The sequence below is a fragment of the Opisthocomus hoazin genome, chromosome 2, assembly GCF_030867145.1.
Source record: "Opisthocomus hoazin isolate bOpiHoa1 chromosome 2, bOpiHoa1.hap1, whole genome shotgun sequence".
NCBI lineage: Eukaryota > Metazoa > Chordata > Aves > Opisthocomiformes > Opisthocomidae > Opisthocomus > Opisthocomus hoazin.
The window spans coordinates 18,728,799-18,756,713 of NC_134415.1; the positions used below are offsets into that span (position 1 = coordinate 18,728,799).

The window sequence follows — 27,915 nt, forward strand, 5'->3', positions numbered from 1 at the left end:
CCAACCAAGACCACTCCTGGTACTGTGCCTTTGGCAGTAGCCTTTGCAGTTATGCTTCAGAGCAAGGCAAAAACCTCCCACGGGATTCTGCCTGCGATTTGTGGTGGTTAGCTTATGCCTAGCAGCAGAGATGTGATTGCCTTTTCATGTTTAAGCTTCCATTCTTTAAATATTCTTAAAATAAAGGCATATTCTCTGTCTGCTTACATTAGTCTTGCTGAAGTCAACTATACTACACACAAGACTGCTGCAAAACACAAAATACTTTTTGTCCACTTTTAACATAGTGGCTGTTCTGAAAAACTGCCTTGATGTATGCGTTAGGTACCAAATAGCATTGTAGTTTGTTGGTTGGGTTTTTTTAAAAACAGAAGGGTGGAAAGTGGCTTTCTCTTCTTAGTGACAGTGACTGCCTGGAAATATTTGGGTAGCTGTCTTTGTAATGAAATAAATAACTTAATGCTATTTCCTTTTTATTATAATTGTACTATTTATTTGGTGGTCTTCTTACTTAGCTTCCAAACAACCTAGCCAGCACTTTTGTGGAGGGTCCTTTTTTTCTTTCGTCTGCACACCTACCCCTCCATCCCTCCCTTGGTGGAATGATGTTGGAATGTGAAAATTCAGTGTAGTCAGGCCCCCTCCCCAGACATTTTTCATGTGTTTGTGAGTATTAAGAACCGGCTCTTTTTTTTACTGTCTTTCATGGTACTGAACCGGTTCAGTCAAAACCTTTTCTGGTTTGAGCAATGCTAGGATTTTCTGAATTTCCTTTTCAAGGTTGATTTGATAATATTCTGTAGCAAGATTGTGGCTGCACTGATGAATTGCAAGGTTTGTTGAAATTACCAGAGTAGGTATAGAGAACATGCGGCCTCTGAACAGGCGACGTTCCCTGGGCGTATGTTCTCGTTGATGTAGAAAATGTATTCAAAGTGCTCATGCTGAGCCTCTTACATTATGTGGTGCTCAGAGCTGATTTATGTTTTCTATTAAAGAAAACTGTCACTCACTGCCTTCAGCAGACCTTAAAAGGGGCAATTTTGCACTTTATTGAATTTTCTTAGTCTTGTATAAATATTTGTAAAATCCAGCAATAAATAACCACGTGCAACAGCTTCTCTGAAAGGCGAGAGATTTCTGTGCCTTGGGCGGGCATTTGCTGGAGCAGCCAGGGATATCTTTCATGCTGTTTGCCATAGCGCTGTCACCATGGATGTGCAGCAGGCTTTAAATTTCATTTGTGACTTAACTACTTCCCTGGCTATGAGGAATAACTGGAAGTAAACGTGGTCAGGGCTGAGAATTTGAGGCAGTCCTGTGAATGTAGCCATTGAAATGAAGGACTGAAGCCTGCAAGACTTACTTGCAGGCTGGCTCCTCCTTCCCTTACATGTGCAGGTGTAAACTCCTTTAGAAAGCAGTTGCTGTTTAAAAAAGTGAGCTATTGAAAAAGACTTTGTCTAGACTACAAATAAAATTCAAGGCAAGCTGTGCTTCTTAGTTATTGGACTTTGCCTAAAGAGCTGATACTTACACATCTTTATTTCGATCTGCAATTAATTATGGGAGCAAGACAGCCAGCCTACAATCTTTTTAAAAAATGGAGCCATTCAGCTGTACCTCTTCAAGGTAAAAATTCAGTGTTTTCATTTTTAGAGAAAGAATATTAGATTAGTAAGCAAAAGCAGAAACTTCCCAGCAGCACTTGTTTCACTGGACCAATTCTGCATTCACAGCTCTGAGGCTCCTAGTTGCCAAGCATCTTCTGAGTGGTGATGAGCGAACTGCAGGGATAGATCCCAAACACAATAGATGTTGGTGTGTTTATCAGTGGGGCAATCCCAGAAAGCACAAATGGACAAGAAATCATGTACAGATTGATCAATTTTATTTTCTGAACACTTTAATAGCCATGGCAACTTAATTGGGCTGTAATAACGTTTTTATTGTATGTGTGTGTATAAATGTAAAAGTAGCTAAAAGTGCTCTGTGCCACAGAAAGCAAATTAATACACACAGAAATGTAGCAGAGTTAATGTAAAGAATCGTTTTTCAGCCTCCATCAATATCAGAAAATTTTAAAATTGCCTCTGCTTCCACTGCAGCTAGTTAGAAAATTAGAACTCCACTTGCAACCATGCTTATTATCCCACCAGTCTTGAGAGGCTCAAGTAAAATTAATTTTAACAGCTCCATGAATCTGGCTCCCAGTCACGTATACCAAGTAAGAAGTTCTTCTGTTACGCAGATTCCAGCTCAGGTATGCTGACTGTACACAATATGTACACCTTTTTTTCTCCAGTATCTAAAATGCAATTGAATTGTAGGTGGTGGAGCTGCTGGTTGCGATAATGTCCTTGTTATATGCATTAACCTGAAATTGAAAGGAAAAATGAAATCCTGAGCCCTTCTTGGGCTTGCAGTTCCTGCAAGGGAGTATGGAAATGCCACAGACAAGCTGCTTCACTTTCCTCTCTAGTATGTGAGCGTGTGGGGATGTAGGATGGATCCCTACCACGTGCTGCACGCTTTGCTAGTTGCTCTCAAGTTGACTGTCCCGTTATGAGGTAGGGAAGAGTTTACTCTCCACCAGCATCACCCAAGCTGCAGTTTCATTGGCCTGTTAAGAAGCCTTAAGGAAAATTGAGCATATGTATGTTTTGGCAGATGAGATTTGGAGATGAAGAGAAACTTTTATGAAGGAACCTGTGTTTTCTGTAGTGCTGTTTCATGGTTTGTTTCACAGCTGCGTTGCTCAGAAGTCTGCTGGCTTTACTGACAACTGTTGCTTTTGAGTAACGCTGAGCAATATGGCAGGAGGCTAACAAAGGTATTTTGTAAAAATACTAAGAATGCTGTCGCCGCAGCAGCAAGCGAAGCGGCGTGTGAACACTGCCCCAGCGCCTGGGCCACTGTGCACACAGATGGCTCACCACACAGTCAGGGGTGGCTGGCTCTGGCCAGAGAGGGACCGAAAAGAACTGGATGTACAAACTGCCCAGTGTAAAGTTCACTTCGAACCAGTGATCACAGAATCACACAGAATCACAGAATAGTAGGGGTTGGAAGGGACCTCTGTGGGTCATCTAGTCCAACCCCCCCGCCGAAGCAGGGTCACCTACAGCAGGCTGCACAGGACCTTGTCCAGGCGGGTCTTGAATATCTCCAGAGAAGGAGACTCCACAACCTCCCTGGGCAGCCTGTTCCAGTGCTCCGTCACCCTCAGAGAGAAGAAGTTCCTCCTCATGTTCAGACGGAACTTCCTGTGCCTCAGTTTGTGCCCATTACCCCTTGTCCTGATCCCAAACTGTAGCTTTCAGGCATCACTTCTGTTGTGATTGTTCTCCAGTATTGCTCAAGGACATGGGAATTTTAAAAGCTAAATGAGACTTATGGGGAGAAGGAAGTATTACATTGCCTGCAGCACGTTACTTACTTAGTAGAGGACTTAGCTGGCCAACAAACTGGGAACTATTGCTCCCATCTTTGATTTCACTTGCTTATAACTTTTAAAGTCCCTTTGGGCCTGAAACCTGTACATATACACTGAAGGAACTGGAGTTTGCAGCCTTAATTGCTTTCTCCTCGTTGAAATTAGCAAGTCCTTTTTGAAAACAAGGACCAAAAAAATAGACAACTGATCTAAATATTGATACAAGAAAAGTGATGGTAGGTAATGGGATAAAAAAACCTAACAAACAGTGAAGTACTAAGATGACCTGACATTAGAGACTGAAGAGCAATAAAAAAAAATGCTGAAAGAGGAGGATAGGAACCACGCAGGGAAGGTCTGACTCAGATAGATTTTTCCCCACCCCCTTCTCCTTTCAGCCACATGATAAATTTGACCTTGGTTTTAATGGAGTAAATCTTCACAATTAACTGATGATAATTCATAGCAAATTGTGGAGGAAAGTTAGCCATTAGTGGGCAAGAAAGGCCAGCGAGTAGTATCCAGCTGGATTATGATAGCTGCAGTAGTATAAAGCATTCAGTGTTTCTAAGAAGCAACTGCATCTGTTTCCATGTTAGCATGATATGCTTTCCTGGTATCTAGTCCTCAATATTGTTTTCCATCTGTGTTGCTGTGGCAGAATGAAAAGCGAGATATTTTAGTAAGGTACTGAAACTTTTTCTTCTTGTCCCCTTTTTGCCATCTTCCTAGTTGCTGGACCAGAAACTATAACATGAATTACTGGTTGATCATCAGACTGCCCATTCTCATTGCCATTGGGGTGAGTATGGGGCCCCAGCGAGCTGGCAGACTTCCTTGAGAACAAGAGCAGATGTTCACACAGCTGTTGTGCATCTCCAAAGGCTAATAACCTTTGAGGATAGTGACATTTTCATTCAGAAATGTGACTTTATCAAACCAAATTGGTTTCTGTCACTGGAATTCCTGACTAGTGTTTTGTTTTTTTAATTTGGCGACATGCTGGCATGTTGTAGTGGCAGCACATGATAACAAAACAGCAAGCCGCAGCAATCCAGTTAACTCCCCTGTGTGCATAAGGCTGTGGCAAAGTAGCACAGGGAAATAGAAGATCATATTGAAGGCACTGGGCTACAGAAGAGCAACAAATTGTGTGGCATTGTAGAGAAATGCCATGTTCTGCAGCCACAATACTGTGTTAGTCTCAGACCTCCAGACAAGGCAAATGGGATAGCCCACACCTTCACTGTGTCTCCTTCCTTAGAGGTGTAGGTAAGCTCCACTGCTTTATTTAGTGAACTGCCTGCACTTTCAACGGTGACTTGTGCGTTCACAGAGGATGTATTTAGATCACAATTGCTTAGCAAGGAATTGAGTTCTGTGGCAAATTCTGCAGCTGCAGAGTAGCAGGATGCACAGGGACCTACACATGCATACCCAAGTCTGCTTTTTTGAACACTTGTGCATGTGTGCTTCTTGATGATGATATAAATCCTTCTTTCATTTCTCCAGGTAAATTTCCTGATCTTTATCAGAGTTATATGCATCATCATCTCCAAACTACAGGCTAATCTGATGTGCAAAACTGACATAAAATGCAGGTACGTCATCTGGTGGTCTGACACTTTTCGTGCCCCTCAAAACAGAAGTACACAAGGAGGTATGTTGAAGGAGTGGATTGACAAAGGTGGTTAAAGATCAGAGGCCTTATCTAATGTACAGGTGTGGAGTCACACATTGATATGACTGCTGGGACAGTCCCCAGAAAAGCCTCCCGGCGAAGCCAGGGCAGGTGTTACACCTGTGTTACAGATAAACAGAAGGCTTTATCTCAGAGTTGGTCACTCTAGTCTTCCATAACACTGAATGAATATTAATTAATCAGATATTTCTTAAATACTTGGAGCATATGCAAGTACTAGATGTTAAGGTCCTTGAATGCATCTAGAGAAGTGTGACAAAGCTGGTGAAAGGGCTGGAAGGAATGCTCTGTGAAGAGCAGCTGAGGACTTTGGGCTTGTCTAGTTTGAATAAAAGCAGTCTGAGGGGTGACCTCATTGCTCTCTACAGCTTCCTGAGGGGGGAAGTGGAGAGGGAGGTGCTAATTGCTTCTCCCTGGGATCCAGTGATAGGATGCCTAGGAATGGTTTAAAGCTGCACCAAGAGAGGTTTGGACTGGACATTAGGAAGAATTTCTTTACCGAGAGGGTGGTCAAACACTGGAACAGGCTTCCTAGAGAGGTGGTCGATGCTCCAAGCCTGTCAGTGTTTAAGAGGCGCTTGAACACCACCCTTAATAACATGCTTTAGCTTTTGGTCAGCCCTGAAGTGGTCAGGCAGTTGGACGAGAGGATTGTTGTAGGTCCCTTCCAACTGAAATATTCCATTCTATCCTATCCTACTTTGAAAAAAATGAGTGATTGATAGAAATAAAAGCTCTAACTTCAATGAAGATCAAGACAAGGGGTCACTTTGAGTATTGTTCCTTGTTCTTCTTGCCAGTTATTATTGGGACAAACTTACAATCTTGAATGCATAGGATATTTCAAGAGAGATGTTAGGGTTATCACAGAAATGTTCAATTTTTATTTTGCAGGCTTCACCCTGTCTGTGTCTGTATTCGTCCTGTTATTTAATGACCTTGCTAAGATTCACGGTCACACCCTCATTTCTGCATCTTGGAGAGTGCTTTTGTATTGCAGTCTGAAACATAATGTAGAAATAACAAGTTAGCCATTGAATTAACTAGTGTGGAGCTATGTGTTGTGGTAGCTGCACTGCTACTGGCGGTAGACTTTAGCTAGTTTGAAGTTGCGTATTTCAATGCTGCAGCCTTCTAAGCCAGACACAGCATGTATTTTGGTGCATTCTCATCAGAGTATAGAGTTGCCTTGTATGTTACCTACTTTCTGTACCGCATGTGCAATTCTGGAAATCCTAGGGTGTGTTTAGAGCTCAAAGCAGAGAAATGGACTCGTTTTAATGAGCTGTAGGCTTTGCTTTCATAGTTGCTGGGTTTTTTTTTAATATATGTGACCTTTATTTGCAGTGGTAGAAGGGAGGGATTTTCCAGTTCTGATGACTTGAAGCCATTTAAAAGTCTGACTGTAAATTTACTCTGTCAAGGGAGAAAGCCCTTTCCTTCTTGACTTCTGCAAGCAGCAGGAAGGTTTGATGCAGCTGAGCCATTTCTCAGAGGTGCACGTTCATTCATTTCTTCATGTTGCATCTTCAGAAATCTGCTGTATAAACAGAAATGCTTTATCAGAAAAGGATTTACCCAGCAACAAAGCCTTCTTCACTGGTGAAGACTGTAGTCTTGGTGGTTGTCCAGAGGTTAGTGGTTACAGCCAGAAGCTTTAAGGAAGTCTTTTACCCAGATGAATTTAGTTCACTGGTGTGCTTCTGATGATAACAAAACCAGTAGTCAGAGATTCCTGTATGGTATTTCCGCCCCCCCCCCCCCCCCTTTCTTTTCTGCTAAAAGACACTGGAAAAGATTTTGAGTGGAGGGAAGACAGAGCTGCTATGTTGGAATATGTTATTTTAAACAAGGACCAGTCTAGGTGCCCTAGAAAGTCACTAGCTTAGATACGTTTGTGTATGAAAAGGAGAAAAGTGTTTTGCGCTCAGGCCAGTCTTTCCTTCGATCCTCTCCTGTTGCCCATTCGTTTGACGAAGTGAGAGAGCTCACTGTTCCATATGGCAGCATATCCCTTTTCTCTCCAGAGGGTTGGAGTTGTGGAGAAGCTTGCTTCCTTTGCTCAGGGAAAGGATTTTCCTTAGGGAGGTCTTAATTACCCAGGAAGCCTTTTCCCTAGGACTTTGCATGGCTTCCTGTTTAAGTCAGAGCTCTCCAGATATCCCATGCAGAACAATTAGCATTCATGAAATAAGCTAGGGGATTGCTGTACACCTACACAACTCCCTTTTTTTACCCAGGCAGTGTCTCCAGAGCCAATTCAGTGTCAGCTTCCTGCTTCTACCTCTATCTCGGGCAGATGGTGGTGGAGCAGAACCTCCATCACAAGACTTGCTGGTAAGCTGCTCATTTAAACAAGCCTCCAGTCCCCTAATACAATGATCTGCCTAGGTCCATTAGATAACTGCATTTCTGCTTACCTATATGTGTAAACTGTTTTATTTCAATAGTTGTTTTGATTCGCTATCCCTCAGTCCTTGTGTATCAAGGACATTGGCAGACCAGTGGATAGGCTGACAGGAGCCTTGCACTTGGTATGTAATAACTCCATCCAGCAGTACAGGATGGGCACTGACTGGGGAAAAAGCAGCTTTACAGAAGACCCAGAGATGCTGGAGGACAATATGTTGAACATTATTCAGCAGTGTGCCCTTGTGACAGCATAGACTGACTGCATGGTAGGCTGCAGTAGCAAGACCAAGGGAGGTGACCGATCCCCTCCATTCAGCACTTGTGACACTGCTGCTGGTGTCCAGGTTGAGGGTCCCCAATACAAGAAAGGCATTGTGTCCTGTCCTTCCAAGCCCATGGAACTTGCATCAGTTTTGCACCAAGCCAGTTCAGGGGCTGGACCAGGTGACATAGAAGGAGGTGCTGAAAACTGGGGTTTCTTCAGTCTGGAGACCAGAAGACTAAGCAAAGATTTAATTGCAGTTCTCAGCTACCTAATGGTTATACAGAACATGGAGCACAGTGAAAGGACAAGGTGCACAGGGGTCGCAAGTTATAGCAAGAGAAATTCCAATTGCATGTCAGAGGTAAAAAAAAAATTCACAGCAAGAGTGGCCTGATGCTGCAAGAGAGGCCCAGAGGGGCTGTGGAGGACCTTGGGGATATTCAAAACTTGGCTGGACACAGCCCTGAGTAACCTGCTGTGAACTGGAGTTGGACCAGACTTCCAGAGGTCCCTTCCAACTTGAATGATTACGTGATTCAGAATAGCAGCCAACAGCCCTAGGGCACACAAGATCTACTAAGTACTGACAGCCCTGCTAGTTGAGTAATTTTTTTGTCTACTTGAATTGTCTCAAGACAGGCTGTTGTGAGATGCTGATAGGTTCTGTGGCCCAGGATAGCCCTGTAAACTCCCACGTGAGGCTCGGGCACCTTTCTTTATCCTGCTGGGTGGCTAGCATGTATGTCTATCAAAAGAGAGATAAGGAACATTGTTGTGAATGTCTTCCTGTGGTTGTATCCCTGAGTATTGCTCGCTCTCACGTGAATAATGTTTTATTTCTGGTTGCTTTGTATTTTTTCCCTTGCTAGCTATGTCTTTGAACTTGCTGTTTCAATCATGGAGTCATCACTCACTTTAAGACAGTTTAACTGCTTTAACAAAGTGTTCTGCAGTTACAGCTAGTTGCAATGTTTTGAAGATTTAACACATCACAAGAGGTAGGAAGGAACAGCAAGTACTCCTCCCTTTGCAGAGATATTTTTGAGAGGTTCCAGTTATTGGCAGATTATTTTTTTCAGGCCATCAACAAGGTACGTTTGGGTCATCTTTGCCACTTATACATGGGGAAAAGGATACACAAGAAGACTTCTCAGGTACAGGAACGCACATGGTCTCCTCCTGAGTTTGGAAGATTTTCCAGGTGAAATACAGCCAGTAGCTGAATAGAGAGCTTTGCTCTTAGAAGGAAGTGGTCTGCAGTGGCATGGCAGAGGCAGTTTAGAACATGTTGAAATTTTGATTATTTTTTTTTTTCCTTCCCCCTGCTGCCTTTGGAGCAGGACCCTGCGACACAAAGTGGTGCAGTGACTTATCAAAGATAACAGTGTGTTAGAAGCAGAATGCAGAAACCATGACTCCCAGTGATTATTGGGATCAACAATGATCTACTCAGTGGCACTGTTTTTTCCTTTCTTTGTGATCTTAGGCTGGCCAAGTCTACGTTGACTCTGATCCCGCTGCTGGGGACCCATGAGGTCATCTTTGCCTTTATTACTGATGAGCATGCCAGAGGGATGCTGCGCTTTGTGAAGCTTTTTACTGAACTCTCCTTTGCTTCTTTCCAGGTAGCATTCACATTGTGCCCATGTGGATTAGGTATTTTTTAACTGCTGTTTGGAGACTGGCTTTCTCTCTCATTCATTGCATGTTCCCTTTTCTTTGTATTTCTCAGTTTAGCACTGGATATTACAGGATTATGACAGTGGAAGGGAAAGTATGAGGACTAATTTTTAATGCCAACTTAGATGTTAGTGTCACATACTCTTATTTTCAATATCTTAAATTTACTTAAATTTAGGTATTCCTATCCACGTATTAATATCTACTTTGTATGGGACACCTCAAGGCAATAATGAAATTGTCTGTGATTTCCTGTAATTGTATAATCACATTGCTGAAAGCAAATTTTGTGCTTTCTTCAGTGGTTTTGATACTCCTTGGAAAATCTGTGCTGAGAGGCAGCTAGCTACAACTGTAACTGCATGTGAGGACAATGCAGGTTTACTGTGATTTTTATTTAGCTGTTGCCTTAGGTAAGGCCATTTCCAGAGAGTCTCCTTGATTAAAGGAATCATTATTCTTTTAGCTTCCCTGCTCACCCACACATTCTCTGTTTATCAGACACAGAGCTGTACTTAAGATCACTGTGAATTGTTCACTTACGAAGTGTTTGTAACTTGAAACCAGGTAAGGAAAAAGAAGGGGAAAGGAATCTTTAGAAAAAAATAACAGGTTGAAGAAGACAGTAACTCCTTTTTCCTAAGAGGGTGTGCTTCGAGACAGTTTGGTCAAGCCTCTGCTCTGCTGTTGGAGATGACAGGGACCACAGGTTGTCTCCATCTTTCAGTCTTATATGGGACATGCCAGTGTGGAGCCTCTAGTCCTCTGCGAGCTTGTTTGGCAAAGCAACGGAATTGCTCTGCTCATGGCTCTTCTGTTTTCTGTTGATTTCAGGGGCTGATGGTTGCAGTTCTCTACTGTTTCATCAATAATGAGGTAAGAGAGACACTAGTTGTTCTAATTTGCCTTATCAGCATCCACTGTAGGAAAAGGAAATTGAAAATGGTCTGGAACTGCTAAATTGTCCTTGTTCAGGGCTTTTACTTTTTTACAGATCCTCCTCTCTGCAGCTACATAGGATGACTCCTCAGACAAATGTTGTTGGAAGGAATTTAGGCAGTAGAATTTAGGGCCACTATTTGTAGACATGAAATCTTGCAATTTGTCTTGCTCACAATTGTATAGTTTGCACTGCTGGAGCTTTTCTTTTATTAAGAATTATAGCTGCTGGTCTTAATCTGTCTCATAGTGCTGCTTATTTGCGTGTTTTGCTGAATGTGGGAGTAGAGCCCATTTTATTCTGAGAACTCGATCTCAGCCGGCTGGTGAGATTGGAGAGCTCTCTTGGTTAATGCCTGTACAGTTTTGGTTTGGTTTGGTTTCCCTGTGGCCCAGCTACTCGAAGACATCATCACACTGTCATTCAAAATGAGTTTCATGGAGTGCTGAGCTCTCTCACAGGCCCAGAAGAAATGTAGCCAGGGCTTAGAGTTAATTGACTGCAAGTACCATCTTCTGCGGCTTTTGCTGAATCCCAGCCCTCTGGGGAGAAAGAGTATTGTTCAGTTTCAGTACTACAGGAATCTCTCATGTTACCTTCTATGTGATTATTATTATTCATTCATTCAGCAAACCTTCAGGTTTGCAAGGGAAGCAAACAGTACTAATTTGGCAGCACATTATTAAGTTTAATGCACATCAATTTGTTTTACGCTCCTGCTAAATCTACTTTTAAGCCTGACACGGTAATTCAAGATCACCTGTTGTGAGGTAAGCCTCATCAAGGGATTGGAATCAAAGGAAAAATGTGCTACTTGTGTCATTATGGCCAGGCTAGAGTCAACAGAAAAGCAGCAGGCATCCTGGATTAAGCCCTGCAGGACACTGTTCACTTTTGTAGCTTGTGGGTAAAATGTTGTTTAAGTGAATGTGTTAATTGTACTGCTTACGAAAGTCAGAGATGGGTAGCAGCAGGCTTTGCTCAAACGTAATTAGAGAATGTTTGTTTCAAATCCCTCAAACAGCTTTACAGGTGTACTTTAATTCTGAAATGCAGCGCTGTCTGCTGGTGTATCATGTATTTCTTTTGATTCACTTTGGCCTTTGCTTACATGTCCCCTGTGCAACTGCAGCCAGGCTTCTCATGAGTAATGCTCAATAATTTTCTCCATGTGATACAAGGGGATACATGTGTTACATCATAGCCTAAACGTTATTTCAAACCCTGAAGCAGGTAGGCTTGTTTCATTTGAGGGAACTTACTGTGAAGTAGCCTACCTACATTTTAAGTAGTCCTCCAAATCTCTTGTTGTTGTAATGTAATATAATTCGTAAAACCTAACCACAATGTGCTCAGCTTCACAGAAAGCTGAAAGACAATCTAGGATGAATTATTTTCCTTGTTCAACTCTTGTTAAAAGAAGGGAGAAGGATTTTTGTCAAGCCCAGTCATCAGCATCCATAAAATAAATCCATGTAAAGAGTTTGATTAGGTCAAGTCTCTTCTATTTCTTTGCTAACCTAGACGAGAAATTTTTCCTAAACTAAATAAGAAACTGTTTTTCTTCTGACAGACTGTATGTGCCCAAAGACTATCCTTGTTTGCAATATGGGCTGTATTTTTATTTTTTTCTATGATTCATTGACTCCTTTTCTTTTTCCTTAACGATACAGAAAGTAAGTTTTCTGCAAGTCGTGGTGCCAGATCAAGTCGAAATGAAGCTAGAAGTCACATTAATGTCCTTTTCTAGTATCTACTTATGGAAGAACATTAAAATATGTTCATATTTCAGTCATATTTAACCTGAAAGATTCTGGATTTTCTCTGATACTGCTCTGAAGCCAATAGCAGGGTCTCATCAGATTGCCTATTATCACCATGTGCTTCGTAAAATGAGCTGGGCTTAATATAATTGGTTTTTCAGCAGTTAGTGTTGCTTTCTGTAAGAAATATTCTAAACCCCAGAGAATACTGCCTCTTTCCACCAGAATTAGTTTAAGCTGGTTGAGGTTTCATTCTGTGTAGTCTTGCTTCTCGTTTTTGCCTCCTTCCTATCACAAAGGAAGTATGCTTCGCTCTATTCTACCGTCAGGAATCTGTCCTCGCTCCAGAACTCCTGAATTTTTTTTAATTACTGCCCAATTTTCCTTTTTTCTTCTCATTTCTTTTAATGCTCTATACGGACTATCCATTGAACTCCTCCACCAGCTCCATTCCATCCCATTTCAGACCTGCCTCCATTTCACTGTGATTTGTGGAGGTGGTTTTTTTCCCAGAGTAACTTTTTCATACTGAGATTCCAGATTCATTGCCATACTCTTAACATCCTTGTCCATTAGCTGCATTATGCTTAATCAGCTGCTTTCTGTGAGAAGCCTTCTCCACCTTTAAACCTCCATGACGATCTTTTCTAAGTTCTCTTACCTCTTCCCTTTCTCTTTCAAAATACTCTACATAAATATTTTCCTTCTTCCCCTTTCTCATGGCAGCTTTGTTCTTGGTTCCCTTTTCCCTGTATAGCTTATTTCTGGGGAGTCTTATCCACACATGGAAGTTACTAGGCTAATTATTTTGCTTAAAGATCTGTAGATCTATTTCTGCTCAAGAACTGCCTCTTTACAAAATAAATCTTAACCTGTTCCCTTGGTCATACATTCACAGCCGTCTAGGCAAAAATTCAAGTCAGCACGGACAGCAAGAGCTACTCTTTACCCTTTTCCTAACCTCTGGAGAGAAAACTAATATTCTGTCATTCGTATCCATTCCTAAGACATCATCTCTGATACAGTCTTTAGTTCAGGTCTTCCCATTCACTTTGTCTCAATCTTGCAGGCTATTTGTAGCTATCATAGCTCTAGGATACAGCCTGTCATGTACAGTCAGATTGATGATTCATGTCCTCCCTTTGACTGATTATAAGATACCCATTTCTATTGCTCATTGACTTATTCTGTCAGCAAGTACATTCATGCTTTCTTTCAGGATCTGCCTGTAAATGTCTACAGCTGCTTTTTCCCAGTGCTGCCTATTAAACCAGCTGTTTTCCATGCCCACAAATGGTACCAAGTACTGGGGTGGTAATACAGTCAGCTTTTCTCATGTGGACAGTATGGTCCCTGCATTGCACTGTTTCCTCTTCTGTCTTCATCAGGCTGTTCTCCCTCATGCTTCTATGCCAAGGTATCCCAGACACACTGTCTTTTTCTGGTGTCTTTGTGTAGCTTTTGACACAATGACCCACAGTTACCACAGTAAAATACAAGCTTCTCTCTCATCATCTTTCCTTCTGTCCCATTTGGTTGTGATGCTGGAGGGACAGATTCCATTGTCAGAAATGCAGAGATGCAGCTGGTTCCCACCAGGACAGCATTCAGCTCAAAGGGTGCAGCCCAAAGCGGACAAGTGCTGCTAGAGATAACCACCAAGGGAAAACAATAGGTTCTGTGAGGCTTTGCTCCTTTCCTAGGGCTGCCTCCCAGGTTCAGTATTTCACAATGAACAAGCAGAGAAGAAAGATGTACGGCAGGTTGTTCCCTAGGAAGTTTCTGTCAGAGGATGAAGGTTTCGGCAGCCTGGGTATTAGGACAAGCCTGCGGGAACTGCCATCAACCTATTTAGTCTTTTGGTGGTCAGTACCAGACCCTGCAAGGAAACAAAAAGGACCTCTCCAGAGAAGGCTCAGTTGAGTGACTCACCGATAGTGAACTTACTTCCAGGCTGAAGTACACACCATAATGAATTGATTACTGTAGTTGCACTCCTGCCTTTTTCTGGAGTAAAAAAGGTTCAATTTAATGTCCTCTGCCTTATGTGTTAAAAGCTAATGGAGGTACTTACTTCAGTCAAGTGGCAAAACTGTGCCCATGGAACAGGAAGATCTAAATTCTGTTCTTGTTTAGCAGAAAGGCCCTGGATAAACTTCCAATGAGTACAAAGGTTACCCAGAACCTGTGATGGGATGAGCATACTTCGTAGCTTTAAAAAAAGCTCGTATCTGGAACAAGATACTGTAATTGCTATTTAAAAAAGGAGGGGAAAAGTACAGTCTTTAATGTGCTTTATTTAGAATTGAAAAACCAAGAATTAATCTTCACTTTTCTACAGAATAAAAAACCCATAAATATTCAAAGAACAAAAATAATCCAAGACGTAATACTGTTTAAATCAAACCAGAAGTTAAAACACAACTCTTAAGAATACCTGTGGTGACAGTATTGAGAAGGAAGCCAGTCTTTTCAGTCATTTTGTGGCTGATAAGCAAAATCAACTTAATTGTTAGTACTGGTAGGGCATAAAGTACATTCAGTATTGAAGCTGAATACAATTTAGAATTAAAAAATGAAGATAAGACTTCCTGCTGCATAAAAGAGCTTTATTTCTACAAGTAAAAGTGAATTATTTTAAATGTGGAATACCCTACAATGGACTAATGAGATAATTGGATAATTTGAAGCAATAATATTGCAAGTTTAAAGCATTGCCAACTTTTCTCAGTAGTATAGCATCTTTATTTTTTTCCTTGCTCTTTTCTAATGGAGTCATTTAAGGATATTATTAGTTCTATGTTCATTCCTTTTGTTTCCTTCTTTGCTTCTGTTAGGTTCAGATGGAGTTTCGGAAAAGCTGGGAGCGCTGGAGACTGGAACATTTGTATGTCCAGAGAGACAGCAGTATGAAACCTCTGAAGTGTCCAGCCAACAGCATAAGTAGTGGAGGCACCGTAGGCAGTAGTGTCTACGCTGCCACTTGCCAGGCCACATTCAGCTAAGATTTCTGCAGGTGAATCAGACTGAGAACAATGAACTGTATAATATACCTGAAAACCCTTAAATACCCAAGCAAGTGGCTTAAGTATGCCATCTCCAGCAGGAAACTTAAGCATATGCTGCTCATTGCCTGCAGGCTGTTGGACAAAGATTTCTAGGGGAAGCAATCTGCTAATGCAATCAACACATCAGAGGAAAAAATTGATCACATCTAAAGTAAGTTAAAAGAGTTTCTTCCTATTTGCACACAAAGCCTCCAGGTGTCCAAAACTTAAGCATAGCATTGATCCAGTCTGAAACCACAGGGTCAATGGCTTATTACTGTTGAGTGGGTGAGCTGAGTGATTGACTGATTAAATTACAAGGATACAGAATATGATTACTGCCAAAAAAAACCACATTTAGACTTTTCTGGGGATAGGGTAAGGTGCTATCACCAGTTTCAGAAAAAAAGAACTTAGTGGGACACAACTTGCGTTTCAGGGAAGAATCAGTTTTGTAGTAAGAGTTTCCCAAAGCTAAAGTTGAAAATACGCTTACCTTTTTTCTGGGTAGGTGAAGAACATCATCCTGAAAATCTATTGATACAGCAGGTAGTGTGGTGTACGTGTGTGAATGCTCTTTTTAAGCTTCACTTGAAAAAGAATAAACAAAAAACAGTATCTGGTAGGGGCCTCTTCTGCTATTAATACATGCACGTTACCTCTATCGACACAGATGGAAATATCCCCCGAGTGCACAGCCCTTCCGTTTTTATGTGGCACTCTGCCTCTCCGGTCGGCACGTAGGCGTTAGCAGGGCCAGGATAATCCCTTGTGCCTCAAGAGGACATTTTCTTTCGAAGCTGTGCTCTGCTTCGTGTGGGTGCAGACACGCAGAAGTCGGCCCGTGGTCGCAGCTGGTCTTAGGAGCCTTCACCGACTTGGAAACGACTCAGTAGTTGGCAGCGCGGGCTCGCCTTTGTGTCTTCTCCCCTGGCACAGGGTACCGGCGGGTGCGGGTTCAGCACCGGGACAGCTCCCGCCCCCGCCGGCAGCGGGGTCCTGCAAACCCCCGCAACGTGCCCGAACCGCAGCGGGCTGTGGTCTGCTGGCCTAAAACTGCCAGGGGTCTCGCAGTCAGTGGATCTACACTGCTAATCACGCTAGCCGCCCTGGTGTTTGCAAGAGCTGATGGGGGGAAAAACAGAGCTGCCTTTACGAGCAGGACATGATCCATCGCATCGCTGAGTAACAGGCTTCACATACCCTTACTCAGATGTTACTCGGGCTCCCTTTACAACAGAGAGGCAAGGTGCCAGAGACTAGCTCTGAGAATAGCCCTGTCCGTAGACTTCTTGGGAACGTGACTCATGGCGTAGCAGTTGAGACTACTCAGCAGAGATAAACTCCCCCCCAATTTTCAAGTCTCTCTTTGCACTTGTGTTCACAGCCCCCATTACCAAGGAAGTGGACTGGATATTCTGGGATGTAATTCAGCATCTTTCCTGCCTGAAGCTAGATTGCTTTGCATGGGATTATTTGATCATTGCATTAGAATCCAAATTGCCAGCAGGGTGGATTAGTTTTGCAGTCAGGTTAGAATTGAATTAGAGAGGATGGGTTACCTTCTTCTGCTATAATGCTTGTAAATGAGCTCCAGGGTGGGGAATTCAGACACAGTTGTAGAAATCCACCACAGTTCTCAGGCTGGCTGATGTACGTTTAGCATGCTGGCTTCTACACGGGCCATTTCCAGGCCAGCCCTTCCTAACATCGGTTCCACAGCTGACCTTGGAAGGAAGCACCTCAGGTTCTTCTATAAATTTCATAACTAGCTTCTCTGTTGTGTGACCATCAATACAATACCTTACTATTACATATGTATGTTAACTGCCATCCTGCAGTTTAATGAATTAGCTTCCTGTATGTAGAGAAGTATGCTTGACGTTTCTATTTAACATCTACCTGTAAGTGCTTTGAATAGGGAAAGACCGATAGTCACTGGTAGGTGAAAAGGAAGCACGATGACAGAAGAAATTTACAGCTGTATGATAATGCACACTTGAGGGAGTAACTTCACTCACGAATATTCAATAGTGGGTGCTAGTTTTCCAGGGCCTTGCTTAGCTGTGTGCAAACCAGGGGGGGCAGGAGGGGGGAATTTCTGCTACTTGTGCAGCTGTTAGGAAGATGATAGTTTTGCTGTGACAACAGAAGTCATGGAAGGAACTCGCTGTTACGCTGGAAAAAGTATACGTAACAAAGGAAAGAGGACAGATATAGGCACAGAGAGTATTTACATGTGTGGTAACAACCCTGTACTTGGTTGCCGTCACAAGATCCTTTCAACAGTTTGACATGCTTCTGATTTACGAGGCTCTTTTTTGGCCCTCCTTGTCACTTAAGAAGGGAAGGATTTGGGCCCACGAGAATAGCTCCAGCACCAGCTGTAAAACTTACCTTTGTAACTTCTGCCTTGTTAGAAACCAAGAGAAAAATAAGATGATGAAGTGAGATCTTAGCTAAGCAGAGGGTCGTAGTGAAATATTTTTTCTCCTCTCTGATTAAGCTCTCACTTCTTCAAACCTTTTTAAATCCTCTTTAAGTGCTGAGGGAATAACTCAATGAAAGTAATTGCCACCAAAGCAGAATTACAGTAACTGTGTATTTTGAGAAATACTTCCAGCAAGGCCTAAATGCCAATTTCTCCATCACACTTTATCTACTTCAGTAAAACCTTTTACAAGCCTTTGTTGTTATTCATGCTATCTCTATTTCAAAATTTATAATGTGCATTTATTTGAGTAGCGTGAAATAAGCAAAGCACCACAAAGCACTGGAACAGATGAACTGTGTGAATTTTTATTTCTTGTGCCTTTCAGCTTCATGCTCATTTATTGTGGTAACTTGTTTCATGAAGCAGTAAATAGAAGAGTCCATAAATTCACCTGGACATAATGTAACTAGAGTTTATAGCAAATGAAAACTTTATTTCCAGCATTGCTGCTACGAAGTTTTATAATTTCATGGATGCTACCTTCTATTTAATATTTATTTGCATGTATTTCCTTGTTTTAAAAAACACCCACAGAATCTAACTGTACAAGATGGCAGATTGTCAGCTCCCCACAAACATTACACTTGTGTTTATTCTTGTGAATAAAGTTTCAACTCACAAAATTCACTTACTGGTGTATTTTCTTAAGTATCACCTGGCTACTTCTTACCCTGTAATTAGAAGAACACTTTCTAAGAATGAAAAGACTCACAGTTCACGGTTCTCCCAAAGAAACAAAACTTTGTATTTACAACTCTATACCCACTACAAAAAGGCCTTTGAACCTGCTGAGGCTATGTTAATCAAAACCAAAACGCAGCATGTTATTTGTATTCAGTAAGAATAGTGAGAACCCGGGGAGGGGGGTTTACCAGAGGATGGTGGAATATGTGCAGATCCAAAAATTCTGTGCTTGGATTTAAATAGCAGCATTTGGAATTTATACAAAGAGATCTACACCAGAAGCTAAGAGCACTGTGGAGAGCTACTGAAAGATGCTTAGCAGCGTTAAACGTATTTTGTGCTTTCATTTACTATTCTCTTTCCAGCCCGATTAAATTCAATAGAGGACACTTCCTTTTGTTTCCCCAACCACTGATAGAACACAGGGTAAGTCAAGCCTGAACACTGCGTGTAACTTTAAGTGTAACTGTGTGTATCTTAAATAAGAAAAGGCATGATGAAACAGGATTTGAAAAAACAGTGTGTGACTTCTCAACTCAGTCCTCATAGGTATAAGCTCTACCAGCTGATCTTCATTATGACTTAAGGGTTTGTTTTAATGCAATTATCTAGATATTAAAAATACCAGCAGATCATACAAGAAGTACACCTGACAGTCTGTGGGATGATGGTAAGAAGCATCCTGTAAAAGGACCTACTCCAATGACAGGGCAAATCCCCTTCTGCCTCAGGGCCTCTTGCATCTCCATGTCTGCTGCACACTCACCCTAAATTTTTTCAAAATGATGGTTGAAGACAAGTATGTATTACCTGCCAGGAATAATAACAATATTTTTGCTTACATGGCAAACCATGTAAGGGAATAGGGAGCTTCCATCAAAATCAGATGTTTGAGTTAGATGAACAGGGGAGTGCAAACAGCAGCCTACTTTAGGTATAGTGTTTTGCGGCTTTTCGTTGGAAAGAGGACTTGAGCCAGCGGTGTGCTGGGGAAGAAAAGCAGTTCACCGTTTTACTTACGGCGTCGTCAAACTCCAGCCTTCCTGTTACCGCTGGGAAAGGTCCGCAGCAGCCGAAATTCACCGGCTGCCCCACCGACGGCTACAGCTGCGACCAGGCCCCGCCCCGGCGCCCAAGCCGGCCGCCCCGGGCTCGCTGCCCGGCCCCACCACGAACGGAGGCCAGAGCGCACGCTTTGCTACGGCTTTATTGGCCCGGACCGGGCCCGGGGTGAGGCGCAAGCGGCGTTTTGCATAGAAATAACCCCCGCTTTCCTCCCGCCTCGGGTCCCCGGTCCGCGCCGCGGCTGTCCCCGCCGGGCCGGCCGCTACCTCCCGGCGGCGGGCTGGTAAAGCAGCTCCCGCTCCAGCTGCTCGGCCGTCAGCGTCCCGGCGATGGCGGCGCAGCCGGGGTTGAAGACGGAGTAGGCGCTGAGCTCGCCGCGCCGCCGCTCGGCGGGGCCGCGGGTGCCGGCGTACATCCAGTAGAGCAGGGAGAGGACGAAGTAGGGCAGCCCCAGCTCCAGCTCGGCGAACAGTGCCAGCAGCACGGCCCACAGCAGCACCTTCAGCAGCAGCGGGCGCGCCCACGCCGGAGCCGCCGCCGCCGCCCCGCCGGGACGGGCCTGCGGAGGCAGCAGCGAGACGCGGCGTCAGGCACCGACCCGCCGCCCCACGCTCCCGCCCCGCCCGGGGCTCACCTCAGCGCCGCCGCCCGGGCCCGCCGCGGCGGGCCGCTGTCCCTCGGCGGCCTCTGGAGCCGCGGCCTTTCCCGGCGTCTCCGCGGGGAGCGGCGAGGCGGCGGCGCTGCCGCGGGCAGCGCGGAATCGGGCCAGGCGCCGCTCCACCGCGGCCGACATGCCCGCCCCGCGCCTGCGCAAAAGGAGGTGCCGGTGACGGCGAGGGGGCGGGGCCGAGGGGCGCCCCGCCCCCCGGGGCAGCGGTGGTCGGGCGAGCGCGCGCCGCCCTGCGGGCCGGCCCGAGGGGGCGGCGGGGCCGGGGGAGCCGGGGCCGGGGGTTCCCGGGCCGCCGAGCCCCAAACCGGGGAGACTCGCAGACACTTAGCCCCTCTCCCCCACACCCCCCTCCGGGAGCCACAGACAACCAGCCACCCCCCGCCTTGCCTTTGCCAAACTGGTAGCGAGCCAGCCGTTCAGCTCTGGAGAAAAGCTGCAAATCACCAAAGGCCTCCCCCTTTTGTTTTGTTTTGGTTTTTTTTTATATATCTAAACCTTAATCACTAATATCGACACCAAAAAGAGAAGGAGCAGGAAAGAATAAAGCATGGGGTGAGGGAAGCCTGGAGAGGGTGAATGAGACATCTGAAGCCGGGGTGACCGGCAACGTTTGCCTCTGGCAGAGGAGCGGCCATTTTGGAAGAGCGCTGAGGGGCCTGGAGAGGGGTGGCATGGCGGAGGAGGGCCTTGTGCTGGGCACGGCCAGCGGCCCGACTCGCCTGGCCTGCTCCAGGTGGCTGCTGCTCGCTTGCGGTGGGGCCAGAGGAGCTGGGGCCCTCCCGGCGGCACCCGCTCCTGGCCGTGGAGGAGCGCGTGGTGGGCTCCTGCCAATGCAGGCCCCCGGCCCCACTTCGGCTCTTGGCACGGAGGGCTGCTAAACCCGGGCTGGCCCTTCCCGCCCTCACTTTAATCAAAAAACTAAAATCGGGAAAACCAGCTCTGTCACATCATCTTTCAGCTACCGGTACGGCCGAGAAATAGAAATTTATTTACAGGAGCTGGCGCTTAGCCTCAGGAGTGACATATTTATCACTCTCCGGCAGTAATAGGCATGAGACATCGTTTCATCCTGCAGTGCTGTTTCCAGTTACTTACAGCTTTCTCAGAAGTGACCTTTAGGGCTGAATATCTCATGCATGTGTCAGCTCAGCAGTGAATATGAGAAGTCTAATAAAAATCAATTTGGGTGTTCTTAAGTTATCTTAATGTGGAAAAAATTGTGTTTCTTCCAGCTAAATCATTTTTCAAATGCCTATTTTATGCTCAGTTACAACATAACTTTCTTTTAACCTTCCGACTTTGCAAAAAGTGCCACAATGAATGACATTTTTTGCTTTATTTGTGGAAATTTGATTTTGAAATAGCAATCCAAAATGTTTTAAGATAGCCTGCACAGGACAATGTTTTATTTTGGTGGGGTTTTTTTCTGCTTTTTGTACTACTCTTCATGAAAACGGCTCCTCCAGGTGGCGCTGGGTAATTCCACAGTTCCATTCCCTATGCATCATTACTCAGACTGATGGTTGTACCTGAACTTCATGCCACCTTTGCAAGCCGCACCCAGTGATTCACATGCTATCAGATTTTATTCAAAATTTACTGGGTTTAGTATGTTTACTATTGTGCATCCAAATAGCTGTTTTGTGGCTGTGTAGGGCTACCTATATTGCTATGCATTGTTAGAAAATGCATGAAAGAGTGCCATGAGTCGTGCCTTTGAAACCAAAGAGCACTACAGGAACCTCATCCATAAATGAGTGTTATGCTGCAGACGTATACTAAAACAAATTTGTATCCGTAAAGTCTTAAATTACGTCAATATATCCTGTTTTTAAACAAACAGCTTCATTGAATAGACACTTTGTTTGTTTGATAACAAACCATCTCGACAATTTGTTCCCTACTCCAGTGCTTACAAAGGTCCTGGGCAGTTCACCAGGCCCAATCTTTGTCTCCTGAGCCAGTAGTTGGGAGGGTGGGGGCTGGGGGGCGGACATGGAGAGGTTGAAGAACACATCTCTGGGACTCTTGACTCGCCTCATGCCTTTCTCACCATATCTGAGAAAAATAAGTTGAATGTAGTCTTTTTGTAGGTGTGAGAAATTCGGTCAAGACTTTCTGCCCTTTACTGCAGCTAAGTAAATGATTAATCAAAAATACTGGGGGCTATTGGTAGACCTCTAATGCTTCGTTCTTGATAACTGAAATTGTGGAACTGCCCATCAACTTTTAGGAAGCAGCATTAAGATCCCTTTAAAAACTTGTGACTTCTTTAACTTTGTTTCATGTTAAATCATAGTTGTTGTGTCTATAATACAAAGAAGCCCACGTGTATTTCTCTCTACCAAGAAGAAAACGTGTTGTTCTTTACAGATTTCCACTTCAGCTATTTTGAAACCTTTTCTTTTATCCCAGCTATCAACTTTTCATTTTATTTTAATATCATACAGAAGAATCTTCACGTTTTGCTTACTGCCAATTATCACCATCTTAAGGGACTACTTTTTCAGTACTTGGGAACTTTCAGACCATTAGGAACCTTGGCTATGGCACTCCATCAGCAAGAAGACTGAAGGAGATGAAGTGGCTGCTGAAAGAATTAGCAAAACAAGAGAATTGTCAAAGCTATGTCCAAAGTGCCATCAATTTTGTATTTTTGGGGCATGACTGCAGAGTTTTTCTTAATTGATTTCCAAGTTTCTCTGCTCTTTCATGCTCCTTTAGGAAACAAGCGAACTGAAAACTAATTTGGGGAAATATTTTTCCATAACAGAAGGCATTAGAACTATTTGTGGCAAAATACCAGCCCAACTGAGTTAAGCTAAGTGTTGAGAGCAACATTCAGATCCTGTGGCACCCTTTGCATTTATCACGTCAGCAGCCCATCACCAGCACGTCTTGGCGTCAACAGCCTCTTTGTTCAATAGTAGAGGCTCAGGGCCTTACTCTGTGGTTTGGAGCATTCTTGCTTGCTTCCTACAGCTGCAGATGTCTGTTTGTGCATGCCAGCTTTTTCAGATACATGAAGAGTAATCAAGTCACAGTAATTCTCTTGATGGATTAATCTAATTCGTTGACAGGAGCTGTCTCCTTCATGAGATAAGCATACACACACACACACTGACTTGCTAAGTGCCATAAATGCAGACTGAAGGGCAACCCATTATTAATAGAATGACCTAGCTTAATTAATTCAATGGAGCTGAGGGAGCATTAGCTTTAGTTGTTGAGGTATTGGAGAACATGCATAAAATAGATTGAAGCGCACAGACTCAAACCTGTCTAATTCCATACTGAGCTTTCGGCATATCCATTTACTAATCAGTTCTAAACTGCAGAGAAGAGCTGCTTCCTTTGTGAAAAAAATGATCATTAATTTTCCTTCCTAAAATAGCAGCATCGGGGTACTTTGCCTTTAGACATAAAGGAGATTTTTTTGTCTGTCTTTTTATTGAACTAGTAGAGGCTCTGAATTGCGGATTTTCACATCTGTGTGGTTTCAAAATGTGTGCATTTGTGTATTCAGCAGTGCATGCTAAATGATGCTGAGATATTAGCACTTATGTTACAGCTTTATATGCTGAAATTCTCTATATTTAAACACATTAAAATCATGGGCAAAGCAGAATTATTAATGTTTCCATCACAACTCTGTGAAACGTCCCTTATTTTTTCATGGGAAACTTCCATTTGAGGAAAAGTACACAGTAAATATCCCTTAGTAGTGCAACGTCAGCTGTAAGTGTCAGATATTTAGTGAAATTATTGTAACAGAAAAGGGAGATAAGCTGTTTTATTACATTTAGAAGATAACACCCAAAGACCATTCTAGCTGGGATTGTTTCACCATATTCATTACTTTGATCTGATTCAAAAGTCAAAGTTTTGAAAACTGTTCTGAAACTTCAGAAGATCAGAATACTTTCTGAATCATTTTTTCATGTAGATAGGGTGGGAAAAAATTCAGCTTCCACCTGAAATTCACTATAATGTAAGTGAAAGGAAGCCTGATTTGTCTCTCCTATCTGTCAGCATTGTTAAGGTGAGTTTAACTAGTCTACTCTTCTCAAAAAAATTTTTTAAGACAGTACTTTGTAAATTAACTATGATGAAAGCACTTTCGTGAAGTTGGAAATACAGAAGGCTCTTCGGGCTTGGAGTGAATATTTTTTTTTGTTCTGGGTTTCCATAGCACATAACCACAACAATCCAGAACTAGATGCTGTAACAGCATTTAGCTCATGTTACAGACAGGGAAAATGAGGTAAAGAGAACGTCAGAGAACATCTCAAAACCCATTCTAGATCTGAGTTCTGGTTCCACACCTATTTCCTTCATATCCATTGGAGTTTAAAATACAGAAAACACTATACACCAGAAGGTGAATGAAGAGCGAGGAAGACAAAAGAGGAATGTACTACGCCCCTACACACATACGCACTCAGCCTTCTGAAGCCTTTCGTCAAGAGTACATGGTAAACTTTATGTTGTCTGCCAGTTTTATAGACCCACTTCCACAAAAATGCAAAGGGCAGCAGAGCACTGACAGGTTTAATTTTTAGAGGAGCAGAATTCCCAGAAGGGTTTTGCAACCACCTTTTCTCATGCCTGCACATCTCTGCCCTGTACGAGAGGGCAAATCATCATCCAGAAGCACTGGGCTGTCATCACACTTGGCAGTGTGCATTCCAGCCAGCTGGTTGAAGCCTCAGGCTCTTGCTGATAAATGTGATTTGACTAGAAACAATCCAAAGGGGGGGTGAGACTGCACCTGCACCCCTGAGATTGGTATATCAGGCGTTAGGGCTTAGTGCTGCTTCTTAATTCCCACAAATTATTAGGGAGAACACAAGACGAAGGAGGGAGATATCATGGCAGTCATATTCCTCCTTGGCTCTAAATGAAAGAAATAAACTTACCTAAAATAAAATAGTTGCGTATCTCCATGTAATCCTCAGGACAAAAGTCCAAACCATGTCTTCTGACGAACTGTCAGATTGTATGGAAATACTATTGGTTTACTCTTTTGGACAATTTCTCATCATCATCATCTCTCCTTAGCCTCAACACCTGCACTAGATTTTGGAATATTTATGATGATTGCAACCAGCAGTGAAACTGCTCAGCCAGATCACAGCTGACAGATGATGAAAGGATAGCGGTAAGGCTTTCCCTAGTCTTTAAAAAGACAGGAATAAACTAGCCAATCCACCCAGAGAACCTCAGCCTTTCAGCATGACCTAGGATAACACGTTTCCAAAATGCTATTTAAACACGTGACACACCAATTACTCCTTTCCAAACTATGCTACAGGATATGCCAAATAACTGTTTGCCATTGCAGCAGAAGCTTTAAGGTGTATTGGGGTCCACCAGTGAAAGTTGGTGGATGGCATACACAAATAAAAGTTCAGTAATGAACTTGATCCCTAAATTCACCTGCCAGTTACGGAAGGGATTTTTATGGGCTTGTGGCTGTGGGAGGAAGGCAGGAGAAGAAAGCTTTACATCCCACCAACGCAATGGTGGTGCATCATCAGAATCAGCTGTGAAAAACCTAGAGTCCAGTGAGGGAATACTCCAGCTGTTCTACCGTTGCACAAAATGTAGGCGTCGCCGTCAGTACAAAGTTCCCCAAGTGCTCATGTATTTTCTAATGAAAGTGATGATTACATTTCAATGCTCTGTGCTGAATCCAGAGCTGTCAGATATCTCAGCCGTGTACCAAAGTGACATACCACCCCTAGAGATGAGTAGATTGAGAATCCCAAATTAAATTTGTAGAAAATAGGACATGAGGATGCTCTGCTCACTGAAGATGACTGCACTTCTGTAGACACACAGGAGCACCCAAGAAAGCTTGCTGGACAAAGCCTGGCTTATCACCAGGGCAAACATTTTGTACATGGCTGTCTTAGATTGCAGCTATGCAATGTAAATTCTGTCCAAGTCCCTCACGCATGTTTTGGTGACTACACCTGCTCTATTCATCTGGCATCTCATAACTGCCGTTTGGGATCTTCGGAGTCCAGAGTGCAGCTGATCTGTGTGTAAGGGCCTAATTGAAGTTTCAGCACCGCTCTAGGTAGTTACATGCTATTTTGGATCTTACCTCCAAAAAGTTGGGTTTTAATTCATTGTGAAAATACCAACAAATTTATCTTCATGATTGTAAAGAAAAAACAAGAACCCAAATGGATACAACCAGAGTAAAAGGTGCAATAGTGGCACAGAGCTCTTAGGAATCTGAGTTCCTTGCTTTGTAGGTTAAGTTTAATAGGATGTAATTCACAAACAGAGTATTTTTTCATGCTGGTATTTGTTCTAATAAATGGAATAAAGATCTGGAAGCAAAGCCTATGTGAGGCAACATGGGAAAAGCGAAGCAAGATCTAAGTAAGTCTTATACCCAGAAAAGACTCACAGAAAGACAGCCTTTACAAACTGTGGAAAGCTAGTAAAAGGCAACTTTGCCTATTGAAACAGATTAATAACTCTTGGAATGAAACGCATTGCCAACCCTGAACTGCAAAAAAAAAGGCCTTCAGTACTCCAAAAGCCAATATATAATGCAGAGGCCTCCCTTAAACATCCTCAGAAGTGGAAAATCCTCAGTGTTCCACCAGTTACCACTTTCTCTTCAAGTTATTTCCATGGCTTGGGGCTGACTGATAGCCCAGGAACAACACAGTTCTTTGCAGACCTGTAGCAAGCACCACATCAAGTAGAGACTCAGCATCAGTCTCCTCTAGTTAGCGATCGAGACACAGAATCTCAGGTATAACGCCAGAGAGGTGGGACTAGATGAGTGCACAGGTAGCAGGGAAGAACAAGGGACCACAAGTGAGAACAGCGGAGGTGAGAACAGAGATGCTCCAGTGGGTCTGAGAGAAATGGAGATCCCGAGCCAGTCCCTCAGCTTTCCTGAACTGATAAGACCCAGCAAAGTGAAATCCTGATCCCACTGAAGTCAGAGGGAACGTTGTCAGGACTGCACTGGGGATGGGATTACATCTCCTGATGAACCGAACTGAGCTCGTACCTCGCTGTCTGCTTGAGGAGACCTGCAGACCTCACACAAAATAGCTTCACGTTAGTTCCCTTAAAAACAGTACAACAATAAAAACTTGGGAACTTTTTTTTTCATCATGACAATTTATTCTTTTTATTATAATGTGAGTATTACTCACAAAGTTTGTACCTTATGTGTGCTTATGTTCTATTTATTTAGGACAAGTAAAGTTCAAAACTGGGTCTGCCTGGTTCTAGGGCAGTAAGAGAAAGAGAAGTACTCATCCAGTCTCCAATGGGTTTAGAAACCAGGGTCCAGCTTTTGGCATTTTGGGGCTTATCCTGAAGGCCACTCAGCGTTGGATCCTCCGCAGCAAGTTCAGTGTGTAACCTCATGCCTGGGCGGCCTGTTCACTTCAGTCAAACTGGACCAGAGTTGGAGTATTTTTCTTGACTGGGGCCTCAGAGGCCACACTTTGAGCAATCAAGCTTCAAAAGGAAGGGGGGAAAAGCTGAAATCCAAGGAAACCATGCTTCCTATGTACTGGTTAAGTAGAGACTTCAGGTGGGAGAAAAGTCTGAGGACTGTTTCTAAGTCATTTGTTTATCTCACAGGTCAGCAAAGGATGTGATATGTTTTTTCATCAGTTCTTCCAAAGGATGACTACGTGGTGGCTTTTGTAGGCAGGACCTTGCGAAGATTTAGCAATATTACCCTGTCATTTCTGTTTGAGCAGTTCAGGAAG

General features: G+C 43.4%; 2 protein-coding genes across 2 annotated transcripts in view; one reads left to right on the plus strand and one right to left on the minus strand.

The window, feature by feature from the left end:
* Positions 1-16,002, plus strand: part of GLP1R (glucagon like peptide 1 receptor) — a 96,576-nt gene extending 80,574 nt beyond the window's left edge. Inside the window, 6 exon segments of the mRNA XM_075444297.1 lie at positions 4,169-4,238; positions 4,949-5,037; positions 9,302-9,440; positions 10,330-10,371; positions 15,036-15,417; positions 15,919-16,002. Coding sequence (XP_075300412.1) covers positions 4,169-4,238; positions 4,949-5,037; positions 9,302-9,440; positions 10,330-10,371; positions 15,036-15,203 — 508 coding nt within the window. The 3' untranslated portion in view covers positions 15,204-15,417; positions 15,919-16,002.
* A 3,610-nt stretch (positions 16,003-19,612) lies between these two features.
* SAYSD1 (SAYSVFN motif domain containing 1) lies at positions 19,613-20,281 on the minus strand. The gene is made up of 2 exons (XM_075412805.1): positions 20,123-20,281; positions 19,613-20,047 (listed from the first exon to the last, which is right to left on the minus strand). The coding sequence occupies exons 1-2, from the start codon at positions 20,279-20,281 to the stop codon at positions 19,751-19,753; spliced, it is 456 nt and encodes a 151-aa protein (XP_075268920.1). The 3' UTR covers positions 19,613-19,750.
* Between the last annotated feature and the right edge of the window lie 7,634 nt (positions 20,282-27,915).